We start from the raw sequence: 15,429 nt of genomic DNA on the forward strand, positions 1-15,429 counted from the left end.
GCTCTTATTATAGTAAAGATAAGTCAAAATCGTATCACGATTTTAGGTTAGTTGCAAGTTCATGAGTTTAAGAACAAGACTGAAAACTGTTTCAAAAGCTGAGCACCTCTTTCCATGTAAACTTCCTAAAATTTATATATCAGACTAAAAAATTAAGCAGTCGAACAATTAGAAAACTAAACAGTATTGACATCTATTCGACTTATGATATATGAAAAGCGTGTAAGTGTCAGGGTTCAACTCTATGATTATATCTTAAAATCTGTTTGTTATCTACAAACATTTTAAGCTTGTGACAACCTGCATAAACAGAGAATTGTGGGTAAAGTGAGGTGGTCTCTAACTGATTCATAGTTGAAGTTTTGATGTTTTGATAATTAGCTAGCGGTGAATGGATTATAAGGCATCAGCTATACACTTCTATTGAGCCAATATTGCATAATATACTGTGGCATAATAATGGCGTCAATATATCTATAGCCTGATGGCTCCTCAGATCGATATGATCTTAGCAACGGCAAGGATTTGTTTAAACAGCTTCGTGACATAGTCTGATCTAGGCATTTCAACTCAGTGTGACGCGCAGGGTTTATAGCTAAGAGCTTCACATGTCAAGCTGAATGATTTAAGCAAAGTATTTTTTGTTTATTTTACTTCTATCATGAAAAGGACCTTTAAAAACAGCTAACAGTAGTACTTCAATTATGAAGCCAAGGCCTAAGGCCAAGGTCATCTATCAATAAATCAATAATTTATCGACAAAAGTTGTTAGTTGGAGAAGAATGTAACATAATTAACATAAAAAGTGATGATTCTAGTTTGAGCGCAAATAAATATTTTGGAAAGATAAAAGGCATTTAAATGTTTTTTTTTTTCAGTCTAAAATTAACTATAAAAACGTGATGTTGTATGGTATGGTAAAATTATAAACTTGCAAATGTATAAAATCAAATTATTTTAAGTTTTGCTAATAATCGTAAGTCAAAAATCCCAGAGTGCTCGGAGTAGAAGGAAAATAAGAGAAATAGAACATTAGTAAAAACAAACAAAACTAAACAGCTGTTTTCTGTGATCTCTAAACATCTATACTTAAATCTAAAAATCCGTACCCAGAATTACAAAATGGGGTACCAAAGTGAAACATGTAAACCTTTATACCATTTCTTAAGTAGCTTACCTAAAAAAAGAGATAAAGGAATATTATGCACGATCTCACTGCTATAATTATACTACACTATCTCTATACTGTATCTCTGATTATACTATGTTATAACGATGTTGAAAACAAGTTAGCAACCAGTTTCAAAAGAGAAGAAGCAGTTGTAGTATAGTAAAAGGATATGAATGGCCGAACTCTAACCGCAACTTTCACATTCTCTGCCATCTTTAACTTTCTTCAGACAACCTAGAACATTATTACACAACATGTACTAGAGTAGCGCACGTGTAACACGTTAAACTGCTGTGAGCATTCTAACTACTAACCAAGACTCCGTATCAAGGCTGCTAGCACACTTTAATCTATTCAGAATCATCCAGAACAAAACATAATCACAAACAAGTTTACATGGTAACTCTCTTTTTCAAGTTCAGCCTAGTAATGCTGTACTGTTGTCAGCAAAGCAAAGCTGCTGTTAAAGGAAATAAAAAAAACATATTTGGCATAAATAATAAACAAAGAATGAACCAAAAGAAATATTTATAACGGAAGCAATAAGATGATAAAGACACTAGTACACATATAGCTGAAAATCCTGACATGTTTAACCTTTGTGAAAAAGTCATTTGGTTGAAACCATGCAAAGTATAAGTAAGAAAAATAAGCAAGTTAATAGGTGATTGTATCTCCTCTGGATAGGTCCACACCCTCGTAGTCCCATGCATAGCCAATGTTACTATCAAACTAGATCCACACATATTTTATGACTATGTCTACATATCTAAATAACAAAGCCATATAGGATTAGGTTTGTCAATGATTAGGTCCTTGTCATGCCAGGTCTATGTATGAGCTAAATCCATTTTTGATCAGGTCCAGCTAGCTGCTTGCTGTTCTGGATAGATCTATTACTTCATAGACACTTATTTTCTAAAAGTGTACAAGGCCAGGTTCTAAACCTTGTTTTATGCATCTATTTGAGATACGTTCAGCAGCTTAAACCTGATTGGTTAATGAAGTACTTTATTTGAATGCAAAGGTCTTGTTCAGTGGTCTAGTGTTATAAGCTCACCAAGTAAAAAATCAATATTAGAAGGCAGGAAGTCTAGTGAGGGTCAATAATGTGACCAGATCATTGACACTGCTTATATGTGGTATATGTTGCCCGACAACTGGCAGCATCTGCCCTTTTTTACCTCATGTAAGTGTAGTTTTGTGAATCTCACAATGTTGTTGTTTTATGAAGGAAAGAAGAATCAGGGCAGAACCAGACAAAGTACAAAGATTTAGCTAAGAGTAATATAAAGTTGAAGGAACTAAACCTAAACAGGTAGTAAGAGAAGACAGAAAACGAGGTGCATGGAAGTCAGTGATAAAGCTTAAAACATATGACAGTCATTGTCAAAACGACCGACTGCGAAAGAGAGAAAGAAGCAAAGGTTTTGTTGAATCTCTCACAAAGGTGGCTAGCAACTCATTTAATATAGATACTTGATTGAGAGAAATAAATTCTCAATTTATGAATAGTGATATAAACAGATAAGGTAAACGTTGGTCATGGCTATCCAAGGGAGCTACCTACTCCTAACCACACTCCTATCATATAAAATGTGTTGTTAAACTGGGGTATGTTCACTTCTATGAGTATGAGTGACACGGGAGATAAATACAGTATTTATATGTTCTATATTTTGCCAATGTACAACAAATAATTTTCATTCTTTTGTTTTAGAGTGTAAGTATATTCAGGTTATAGTAAAGATGCAAACAGCTTGTTTGTTAAACATGTTTTCAAACATTGCTCTTTATACACAAAATACTATATGTTTGACATAACTCTCAGGCCAATGCAAGATGTTATCAAACAACTCAAAACCGCTAAGAACACTGATTAAAATGCTTTTATTGTGCTTTTTTGGCTACATCTTCAGCCACAATTGACATTGCAACTTTTTTCGCCATAATTAAGGTTTTTAAATAAATCTTACACAACGGTGATAACAGTTTCAAGTACATTAAACAGTTTTATAAACTTCTTTACATGCTTTTTTATTAGTATAGTTTTGCAAAATCTACTCAACTGGCTTAAGGTTATATTGTGCACAAGTTCTACACATGACCATAAAATGACCAATTAAGCTTATAAGTTAATTAATTAACTTAAGCTTAATTAAGTTGTATGATGTTTTTTTACTTTTAATCATCTAATTTTGTTCAAAAATTTGACAAGGCAGCTTATGTACCAGGTATTTTTAAAAGTAGGGATAGCTTTGATTATTGTGGGCAAATAGCCGACTGTTTAGGCAGAACTTTTAAAAAGTGCTCAAAATAAATCTGAGCCGATCTATGAGTAGCGTCTGCTATTAGCAATACTACTCATGGTATCACATACATGACCTAGTTTACAGCACATACATTGATAGCAATGAGCACAAAAGAAAAAAAGCGTTATATAAAGGACTTTTGGACATACCACGATTTGATGGAAAGTAAGATTAGTCCGTGCACTATAGCTTAGACTTGTGTACTAACTAGCCTATGATAGCACTTACTGATTTAAATTCCCAACAAGTCTTGATCTTGAAGACCGTAAACGTTACCGCAAGATCTAGAGTGGAAATGAGAATATGCAATACTATGAACTACTAATTCGTACTCTGGTCACAATTTGCATAACAGCAAAGGAACAATGCCATTTCCACAAACAGCTGTATACACAATGAGGCTGTTATCTCGTTGCTAACGTGTTACTAAAACTAGGACTATTTGTATGCATCGTTTATAGACATTTTCATGCGTCGCTGGAAAAATAGACCTTTGTTCTAACTAACCGAACCAAGACAATTTATAACTTTTCGACCCCAGTTACACTCTTTTCAATCCTGGTTTCAATCTTCGGTTTCGTTTCAACCAGCCCGCAACACTCAATACGCCACGACAATTCCATTTTTTTTTGTAGAACCTAATGCTAGATAACATCACTGAACCTAACAAAATTTTGGGTCCTCATAGACGTGTTGTATAACCAAAAAACATGCTAATGCACTTTCCTACATTTCAAGGCATTTCTGTAAATCTAATACTGTATTAACAATAAAATAAAACAAAATATAATTTGCTCGACATCCGGTACGAGAAAAACTGAACAAAATGATTCCAGATCACTACGAAGGCGTTCATATGAGACAAACTGTTGGCAACAGCTTAAATAACTTGACACAAAGTTGCAAATTGACCTATTTTTTTAAATAGTTTTCAAGAGCTTTGGAAGTTTGAAATAAAAAAACATGCACTTCAGAACTTGTCTCGAATTTACATGTACAGGAGGTACATGCACGTATATACCTGTTCTATTCAAAATTGTCTTCTCTTTCAATTTCAGGCGAGTCGTTAATTAATGTCTCGCTCATTGAGTAAGTAGAGTAGTTCGGCAAAAGCGAGCTTGCAAAACAAAATTTAGCCAAACGCAAGGGTTTCTATTTGCATGTATCCGGATTAAAAATGATGGACAGTCATTGAATCTCTAAAAACTAGACGAGTCATATGCTATGATCATGTTTGTCGAGTTTTTATTGATTGTAATGAGCTTCATCATTGTTGGCTTGAGTCTGCTACTAGTTTTAACACTGAGAAATGGAAGTCAGAGTGGCGATGGTATAGTGACAGTTTTGGTGTTGGGGGATATAGGAAGAAGTCCTCGAATGATCAATCATACTATATCCTTTTCCAAAAGGGAGCAAAAAGTTCAACACGTTGGATACAGTGGCACGAAACCTCACTCACGCTTAACGACATGCAAGAACGTCACTCTGTTCCACGTTATGGACACCCCTGAGTTTCACAAATGTAAATTTTTTAAAAATACTGATCTATGCACTACGATTATAAAATTTCATTATGATGCTTTTGATATTTCTATATACGTCTATATCAATATATTCTGCTTTTCTAGTGCATGTTTGTGTAATTTGAAAATTAATGTTTAAATGTCTGATCTTGACGCTCTCTAAATTGCTTTGCAGACTTACCAAAACTGCTCGCTTATGTTGTGAAGGCTCTGTGGCAATCTTCATGCTTGCTTTGGACTCTCTGTCAGACCGAAAAGTCATCTCATCTACTTCTTCAGGCATGTATATTTATGGCAAAGGGTGCAGTGCAATACTTAGTAATCAGCACAAGGATTTAATTACCTTGTTAAAACAAAATAAAACCCATTTTAATGCTTAATTATTGTATTTTGTTACCAGTTTTTATTTTACTAAGAACTGTAAATATTGTTGAACAAGTTGGAAACTAACATTGATAGTGTTTAATGACAATGCCTAAACTTAGGCTGTAGCTTATTATTTCAGCATCTGGTTTATTCGATTGAAGTCATTTTACAAACTCAAATCTAAACAAGACCTTGCTAAAATAAAGGTGTATTTTTTAGACAAAGTATTTTATGATTAAATTTCTGGTCGGTTTCTATCAAAACACTATTACAGGCTTTTGAGTCATGTTTTATTAAGCAGCCACAACTTTTTTTAAACTTTATTTTACTTTAAGTTCTCTTGATCTAATGTTTTGTAATATTGATACAAACTTGATTTAATAAAAAAATTTTCGTAGTTGCATACTACACCTAAACTAGCTGTTTGATTCAAAATAAAAACTTACACAGCAATCATTAAGATTTGTATAAAACTGGAGTTGGTTGTGAAACAGTGTATCAATTTATTGTACTCATTTAATATTCACTCTAAGAAATTTTATTTTTTGTTAATGCTTATTTTTAGAACCCTCCAGCAATTCCGACACTGGCTGTCGCTTGGCTCTTCTGTTTATTCAGATGCAGTAGGCTCATCGTTGATTGGCATAACTATGGATACAGTATATTAGCTTTAGCTACAAGGTCCAACCACCCCCTTGTGCTTTTCTCTGCTTGGTAGGTTTGATATTTCTGTAACTCAAATGTGATTTTTGCAGTTGAATTACTAATTTATCACATGTGATTATTAGCTGCTGCTAGGCCTAGTGAGATTTCTGAAGAATCTTGTATAGAGTTTCAAGTCTCTAAAGAACCAGAGGCCACAGATTGTCTGATAAAATACAGCATACAAACTCATTATTTTAATTGTCCAACTATGCATTGCAAGTTGAGCAATTAAAACAGGTGGATTGTTCTTTTTGTTTGAGTCTGTACAGCTCCATATCTTAGTCACAAACACAATTAAGACTAGGTGCTCTTCCTGCTTCCACAAAATGGCCTTTTATGAGACTTGAGCTTTTCAGCCTGTTTTAGAGGGTCAAGCACACTGATTTTCAAGTCAAACTTGAGAACTTATGCATATACTGTAGTTTTTAATAAATATGTTCTTTCCTTGCGGATAAGCATTCAGATAAGCTAGGATATCAACCAATTGTGAGCTTTTGTATCAGCTGGTAGACCTGTTGGTGTTATACGGTTTGGCAATTGCTATTAAAATCATTAGCAAGGTTTTTGTTTGAACATCAAAAAAGCATAATTCTCTTCATTTTAGGTATGAGAAATGGTTTGGTCAATGCGCCTTCTGGGGCTTTTGCGTAACTCAGGCTATGCAAGAGGATCTGAAGGAGAACTTTCAAATTCAGTGAGTTGACTTTCCCTTTTTATAAACGCATAGATTTTTAACAATGCAGAAGGTATTTTTGTCTGGATTATGGTGCATATCTGTCGACTATTTGCAGACGCACGGATGTGCTTTATGATCGACCGGTTGAACAGTTCAAGCCATTGGTTGACGAGGAGAAGCATAAACTTTTTATTAAGTTAGCAAAGGATATGGTTGTGTTTAGAGGATCTGACAAGTGAGTTTGCAAGCGAGGTTATTGTTAGCGGAGATATGATGATATGACGAGCAAATCTTATCCTACTTGGCAGGGGTTGGATTTTAGCAAGCCAAATCATTAATTGTAACCGATGATTCAATTTCTGTATTCAAAGTCTAAGTGAACCTTGTGTATTTGTACGGTAATGTGTTATTACGGTATTGATATACTCCATTATTAATTCATTTTACCAGTTGCACCACTAAGCTCGGCAGATACCTATTTGTTTATCTAGAAATAGAGTTGTCTTTCCTTGGAAAAAGGGAAGACAATTACTTCTATTTTAATAAAATTGTTGAAACTCAGCAGTTCAAGTATTACGCGTACTTATATTGTATAACCTATACATGTGTATTTAAATTATCTGCAGTATCAAATAGTTGATGGTTTTCTGTAGTTGCTCTCTCTTGTCATGGTGAACAGGTGATATAGCTGCAAATTATAAACATCGTAAGTGGTAAAGAACACACTTTCAAAGATATGATATTGATGTTATTGTAACTAAAATGTAACATCAATGTACTAACAACATGCTTTGAATATGTATTTGCAATTTTAGCTGCAATATTTGCCATAGAAAGATTATATATATAAAAAAAGTCTTAATGTTGGTGGTTGGTAAATTTCTTTATTTCAACTATTTTCTCATCTACTAAGCTTGATTTCATTTTTGGTTCAAGTGGTGGCAACACCCAATTATATTACAGTGCTCTCCATAAAATGGACTCTTTTTCAGGATGTCTTTAGCCAGAACTAAACCATAACTGCCACGTACAACTTTTATCGCATTTACAAGATAAAGCAGACACGCTGATTCCGATTTTGTACTCAAAATAAAGATTAGTCCACTAACTTTCAGAGTAATGAAGGCTTTTTTACAGCGTTTTAATATCGGTCTCGAAAACAACACGATCGGCACAACAAGCTCCGCCCATAAATACGTGACGTAACCTAGCTTTTTAGGAACAAAAGTTACGTGGAGATGTTTAGACCGATTTAGAATAATAGAGATGGGTGTTTTAAAATTCATTAATATCTAAATTTAGCCTTAAAAATAATATCTTTTATATACAGTGAAACATGGATAACTTGCCCTCGGATATGGCGAACACATGGTTAACTCGAATGGATTTGCTTGGTCCGTTCCCACGCAATGATAAATGGCTCTATATAACTCGAACTCAACACTGTTATAACGAACTGTTTTTTCCCCAACGGCTGCCGAAACGGTTGCTATCGCTTTAGAAAATCACTTTATTCCAAGCCATAGAGGTAAACCTCAACTTTTCGTAATTCATAAGCGTCGTTATTACCTCCATCGGCAAAATATTTTTGTCAACGACTTTTCTAAAGGTTTGGTGAAATTTGATTTATCCTGCTATACGATTAATAGCACGGGCTAGCCGGGTCACGCGCGCAAGGATTTTTGCCATGCACATACAAAACAAAAACAGCATGTTGTTTTTGTTTTGTATTTGCGTGGCGAAAATCCTTGAGTGCGTGACCCGGCTAGCCTGTGATGAATAGTTTTCCGACGTTGATTCCGTGTTGAATCAACGTCGGAATGTTGAATGTTTAAAACGTCTTAAAGATTGTTGTAATTAAACGTATACGTTGTCTTAGCTAAAAAAACTATTCATCGTTTGACCTAAACACAGAATACGTGTGTACATTCAATAAGTATCTATTCAAAAAGCGTGAGTAATATTGAATATACCGTAAAACCTCGTAAAACTTCTAGTTGAACTGCCTCGGAGTGTTGCTCTTAACGAACCCCAGATAAAGTAAGGTAATCTTTGCTTAAACTTCAAGAAAAATTGGCAAAATTGATCATGGGTAAAACGCTCAAAAGAAAGAGATGTCTTTTCTTTTGAGCATTTCAGCAACGATCAAGTTTTGCCAATGTCAATCTAAAAAACGTCCTGGCAATAACATCACCTCAAACAACAAACCAATCTCAAGTGATAGAAAAATTTCTATACTTTTTGATAAAAACGTTTTAAGTTTTACATTAGAAGCATTTAATTTGAAACAAGCCATTTGTGCTTTTGATTTATATTATAGTTTGTATATGTACATGTATCTACTAATAAATAAGTAAATACATGGACTTGTGACAGTGCTCTGATAACTTGAACGCTCTGATAATTCGAACACTTTTGCTCGGTCTCGTGAAGTTCGAGTTATCCGAGTTTCACTGTAAATAAATTTTCTGAAAGGTAAATAGCTATTTAACATTGCATATTTAAAAAAGCGCGATAACAACGCTAGCTTGTGATAAAACCGCGCTTTTTGAGCTCATTTTTCTCGGCGTTCAGCCATTTAAACATCATGTAACAAGCTACGAGCAATTTTAAATAGTTTATATACTTTTCATAAAAGACTGAAATTATTTTACAGGCTGGATTTAGATAATAATGGGTTTTAAGATACTCATCTCTATTATTCTAAATTGGACTAAACATTCCTAACTTCCGTTCCTGAAAAAGCTAGGTTTCGTCACATATTTATGGGCGGAGCTTGTAATGCCGATTGTGTTGTTTTTGAAACGGATATTGAAACGCTTTAAAAAAGCCTAAATGACTGAAGATTAGTGGACCAATCTTTATTTTGAGTACAAAATCGGAATCAGCGTGCCTGATTTACCTAGAAAATACGATAAAAGTTGTACGTGACAGTTATGGTTTAAAGAGCTGTTTGCATATTTTATTAATGAATGAAATATTTTATTTTATAGGATTATAGCTTAAGATTATAGCTCTTAGTTTTATCTGAGCACAATAAGTAGGACTAAACTAAACAAATTTTTTCTTCTTGTGACAGTAGATGATTTGTGACATTTTTCATCTATGCTATATACATATGCTGTATCAGTGGGTGTCTATAGTCTAAGTTTCGTGACATGAATTCAATGTTACATACCGGTAGAATAATATTCCTAGCCAAGATAACTCTTCAAGTTGTCCTAGCAGGTATGATTTTGTTGAAGTTTCCACTTTTAGAAATTCTAGTGTTTGGCACTTGCTAGACTTGGTCGCTTTTTACCTATGACTACAGTATTTGCTTCACTTCTGATCAAACCTTTTTGATTGGTTGCAAAATACCATCTCATGTAGGCACCATCTTTTTCATTGTCGACGTCGTCTTTATTTTTAAGCTTTGTAAAGTTATAAACATAAATATATGCGCATTATTAATGGTTTGTATTGGTGTTTTCTCAGTACTTTACATAGTTATACTATGTACTGTTTACTAGTTGAATGCCCTGCATTGCACAAGTAATAAAAACTGCTTATAAACAGTGACAGCTAATGTAGTTGTCATTGGCTAATTTGAGTAGGCTAGTATTTGTATTGCTAAACTTTCTAATATGAACCATGAGACCAAGCCGTAGTGACGTTGCGCATCACACAGAGTTGCTATGTGTATTTTAACCCTGCATAATGACTCATCGCTCAATGAATCCATTGCATTCCGTGTACATGTAGCTTAATGGGTTAGCTTGTCGCCTTCTGACTGGGAGGTTCTGAGATCAAATCTTCTGCGGTACGGATTTTTCAACGTCAGACTTTAATTGCTATAGCTGGACAGACAACAAACAGAATAGATTGTACCAGGGTAAGTTGCTTATGTTGTAGGTCGACTACAGCTTTCACAAAGACAGATGAAAATGGAATCCGTCTGCTGCCTGACAGACCTGCCTTGGTAGTTAGTAGCACCAGTTGGACTGAGGATGAAGATTTTGGGATCCTATTATCAGCATTAGACTGTGAGTCTTCAGAATACCTGTTTTATTTCTGCCTGTCCACCCACACTTTGGTAATCATATGTATAATTGTCCCATTAGCTAACATTAAAACATATAAATACATAACTTATGGTAGGCAAAGGTTAAAAACTATGTTCTTTTTATATAATTGTGTTTAAGTTCGTGCATAATGTTAGAACCTGAGGACTTGACTTACTGCCAACTTTTAGCCTATGACAAAAGTACAAGTGCCAAGGATAGACAACTCCCAAAGCTTGTGTGTGCTATCACTGGCAAGGGCCCACAGAAGGAGCATTATATGAAGCTTATATCAGAGAAGAAGTGGAGCCAGGTGTCGGTTGTGACGCCGTGGTTGGAGGCAGAAGACTATCCAAAACTTTTAGGTATAATTTTATTATTTTGCTCGGGTAGTTGTTTAGAGGGTGAAGCTTATTTTTATCTTTTTGTGCAAAGATCAATGTTAGCTATGGGTCATAAAGCTTTTTGTAAAGAATGTGTGAAGCTTTTTAAGGTATATCAACTGTTTATGTTGTCTAAAGTACGTATACAAAGTCTTTCTAAAATATAACATCTGTGGAGTCTATCTAAAGTATAACATCTATCAAGTCTATCTATATATATATTTCTCAAAGTATGTCGGAAATCCGGCTATAGATCTTAAAATCTTGGAATAAATATTCCGTACCGGAAAAGATTCGATCTCGGACCAAGCCATTCACCCACAAGCCCACGAGACTACGGAAGTCGAATTACTAGCCTGCCATTATAAGTCATTATATCACAACAATACATAACTGCTTTGCGTATGACGCGGGTCATAGCTTAACGTCACGAAAAGCTGTACGCTCACATTATTAAACTGGCTAAAAGCAAAACTCTCACTACTTCTCATTGTTTATAAGACAAAAAACTTTTCTCATGATGTGTTGTTTGAAAGTTAGAATGGCAAATGTTGTTATATGTTAAATACAAATCAATTTTCTGTCCAAATACTCTTCTATTACACAGGCAACACCGGGTGGCACAGCTAGTATATATATACAGTAGACGCTCCTTTAACGTAAACAATCCGTTTCGAGAACGTTTACGTTATAGGGAATTTGCGTTATGAGAGCAGTAAAATACATTTACATGTATATTGCCTAATCCGTTCCAAGGTCTTTTCAAACTCATCCCTTTGGCAACGCTGGAAGGAAAATCTTCACATAACTCTTTTAATTTGTGAGCTGTACTGTAACTGCAGAATTATTGGTTTGCATAAACAACTTTTCTCCTTTTTATGATCATTCTCACTAGTTTTATAGACCATGATTGCGGTAAATTTACAACAAGTTAATAGGGACTGCACATTTTCGACGTTAATTTACAACGATTCGTTTATTTTTTCTGAACAGCAGTCTATTCTGCAAAGTATGACTGATAACAAATATTTCGTACGTCTACAATAAGACAAAAAACAAAATATTTTTACTATAAAAAGTAGTTCTACCTGTTCGGCGTCTATCCCTATCCAGGAGTCATGGTTAGGATAAAGATAATTTTTCGACGATACTCCAACTCGTGACATTAAGACTGGTAGACCGACGCTGTAACACCTGGACCAATTAATCGCCTTTGTATTTATCAACGATGCACAGCTATCCTATTCGCCTTTTTGTTGACACATTTAACGATTTACAACAACGGACTAAAATGTCACGAACGTTATATATAACGATATACAGAAGGCGTCTTTTCTCTTGCGATTGCGGTGAAATAAACTAACAATCAGATCGAATTCGAAAACTCGCCCGACTTGACACTTTACGTTATATGGAATTTTTTAAGTTGTAGGAAGCAAAAACGTCACAGAAAGTTTTACGTTATCTGGAATTTACGTTATAGGAGGTATACATTATAGGAGCGTCTACTGTATTTCTCAAAGTATGTCTGTCTGCATTCCAGCTATAGCTATTATTAGAATAACTGTAGCTGGACAACAATGCTGACGCAACGTCATGGAGTACTGTCATTAGAAGCCTAGCAGCTTACTGGAATTTTCCATTTGCAATGTGCCAGGCTAATAGTTTGAAAGTTCCAATTGTTTGACAAAGTTTTAAAACCTTTACAGTTGTTTTTATTTTTCTCTTAATTTATTTAATCTACACAAAACACTTCTTTCATGATATGTAGTTTGAAAGTTAGAATGGGAAATGTTGTTATTTGTTAAATACAAATCAATCTTTTGTCCAGACTTTTTTATTACCCGGGCAACACCGGGTAGCACAGCTAGTCTAAAGTATATCTGGGAAATCTGTCTAAAGATGTATTATTACTTTCATCTACAGCCCATCTATAAATTAAATCCTAGATATACCAGTGAAGGGTTCCTAAGGTTTGTCACTTGAGTCTATCTAATAGGCATCAGCTTGCTAGTCGTAGCCATGTTGTACCTGTTTGATAAGCCCTCAACTAAGTTGTTGTGAAAAGTGTCATGTTCCTGTATTGACAGCATCAGCAGATCTGGGTGTCTGCCTCCACTACTCATCAAGCGGCCTCGATCTGCCCATGAAGGTTGTTGATATGTTTGGCAGCGGACTACCAGTTTGTGCTGTCGGCTTTAAATGGTTAGCTTTTTGCTGTCGGTAATATTATTATAAAGCGCTGCCTCTATGGAACAATAGAGCGTTCATCTTATATATTGCTGATTTTTTGTTACACTTCTATGAATGGCATATGTAATGGCTTTATATAGATATTAACTTTATTTACAAAGGTCAATGCCGTTAAAAACAAAAACATGACCATGAGACAAAAACATAAAATAGTAAAGTAAAATTATGTGTATTTAAAAAAAAGCTCTTTTTGCTTAACTTTGTTCTATGATATAAATTGGTAAGGTGTTGGAGTCTGGTATAAGTTGTAATGGTGTTTTGGGAGGTAGGAGTATAATGGATGGTCAGGCAGATGGGAAATATGATTAGAATATTTTAAACATCAAGTATCTAAAATATGTGATCATAGGGAGTCAAGCCTCTACATATAAAGGTAATTTGTTGTGAGATTTGTCTCTTATATTAAAACTGACTTGGAGCAAACTCCATCTTTTAAACTGCCATTGCTTGCGTATTTTATTACTATTCTTGACATTATATTTTTAATTTTCACTAGCCTTTTCATTTTACTTAGAAAACTGATTAGCATGAAAATGTCACGTATTAAAATATACTTCGTATGTTGAGGCGATCATAAGGAGATATTTGACTTTATAAATTGTCATATATTAGCATCATACTGTTCTGTCCTGTTCTGTCTTCAGACATGCGTTTACAACTTTTTACAGTCTTTCTGAGCTAGTCAAACATGAAGAAAACGGACTCATTTTTAATTCTCCACAAGAACTTGCTTCTCAAATGATGGTGAGTTGTTTGATAAAACACTGCATTCTTTTTATATAGTCTCTATGTCTATGAGCATTTATGTCTATTAAGTTGATGTCTGTCTAGCTCTGTTGTGGTATATCTATGTGGTCCATAATATTATGTTCGCACTTTGTGTTCGCGTCTATGTAGTATGTAATAGTGTTTATAAAGCCTATTGCTAAGGAGTATTTCAATGTCTATGTTATTCATATGACTATAGAGTGTTAATGCTGTAGGAGTTACTGGAAGGATTTCCTTCAAAGCAAGAGCAGCTCTCCAAGTATAGGAGTAATCTCAAGTCATTTCAGGATCTCACTTGGGACCAGCATTGGGACGAAGTTGTACTGCCCCGTCTTTGAGCCCCGTCTCTTAGTTTTGGAAGACAATCTATTTACATTGTCTGTTACAATTTTAGAACCTATGCTATTTGTTAGAGCTTAGGCTATTGCTTAGAGCAGAAGCTGTTTTTTGTTGTATTATATTGTTAGTCAAAACACACATTTGCACCGCTGCTTTACTAGCAAGTGGGATGTCATCAGGCATCTGATCTGTAATGGTCTTTGTATCTTTACCGTTTAAACATTATTTTAAAGTTTTGCTTCCTTTAAAATTAACATCTCATTTCCTGGCATTTTTTGTAATTCATTTTCTCTACAACTCAAACTTTTAGCAGCATGTTTAACAAACTTTTGTCTGATATTGCAGAACGTTGGTTTATAAGTTTTCTACATGTTTTAAAAGGTAGGCGATTCCAACGGTCATAACAATACTTGCTTTTCCTTTTGTAATAGTTTCCTGAGCCTTTTAAGAACATTTTGTCGTTGGTGAATGTACCAAAAGTTTTTTCATTTTAAAATTATGAGCATCCAGCTGACCTTCTATCCTAAAGCCAACAAATTATTAATATTTATATGCAAGTACACTCTTCAATTGTACAAACTTAGTTTGTTTCTTAGAAATTCTTTTTTACTACCACTTGCGCTTGCTATGTATCAGCTGGGCAATTTTCTCTGGGAATATACTAAGTCAGGGAAAGACAATTCTTGCATCTATAGTTTTTTACCATATATCTTGCACTCAATACATCTACATAGCAAGCCCAGCAAATCACTAGTCACATTACCACATTGACAAATATTCTATATCACATGGTTTGGAATTTTTTAGCAACTTTCTTATCTCGCTGGCTATGAGACTCTTATACAACGAGTCATTGCAGCAAGCTGTTAATTGGTTAACTCTGTTTAGTA

General features: G+C 34.6%; 1 protein-coding gene across 1 annotated transcript; it reads left to right on the plus strand.

Moving 5' to 3' along the window:
* The first annotated feature begins 4,643 nt into the window (after positions 1-4,643).
* On the plus strand, positions 4,644-15,219 carry LOC137405384 (chitobiosyldiphosphodolichol beta-mannosyltransferase-like). The gene is made up of 10 exons (XM_068091624.1): positions 4,644-5,005; positions 5,182-5,285; positions 5,938-6,086; positions 6,682-6,771; positions 6,869-6,988; positions 10,648-10,778; positions 10,988-11,161; positions 13,270-13,384; positions 14,101-14,176; positions 14,416-15,219. The coding sequence occupies exons 1-10, from the start codon at positions 4,708-4,710 to the stop codon at positions 14,536-14,538; spliced, it is 1,380 nt and encodes a 459-aa protein (XP_067947725.1). The 5' UTR covers positions 4,644-4,707; the 3' UTR covers positions 14,539-15,219.
* The last annotated feature ends 210 nt before the right edge of the window (positions 15,220-15,429 follow it).

Source organism: Watersipora subatra, chromosome 9, assembly GCF_963576615.1.
Source record: "Watersipora subatra chromosome 9, tzWatSuba1.1, whole genome shotgun sequence".
NCBI lineage: Eukaryota > Metazoa > Bryozoa > Gymnolaemata > Cheilostomatida > Watersiporidae > Watersipora > Watersipora subatra.

Excerpts from the sequence above, each read along its gene's own strand:
- LOC137405384 (XM_068091624.1), top strand. The coding sequence starts at position 4,708 with ATGATCATGTTTGTCGAGTTTTTATTGATTGTAATGAGCTTCATCATT. Across the intron at positions 13,385-14,100 it reads TGTGCTGTCGGCTTTAAATG|TCTTTCTGAGCTAGTCAAAC; the intron begins GTTAGCTTTTTG and ends AACTTTTTACAG. Across the intron at positions 14,177-14,415 it reads AACTTGCTTCTCAAATGATG|GAGTTACTGGAAGGATTTCC; the intron begins GTGAGTTGTTTG and ends TTAATGCTGTAG.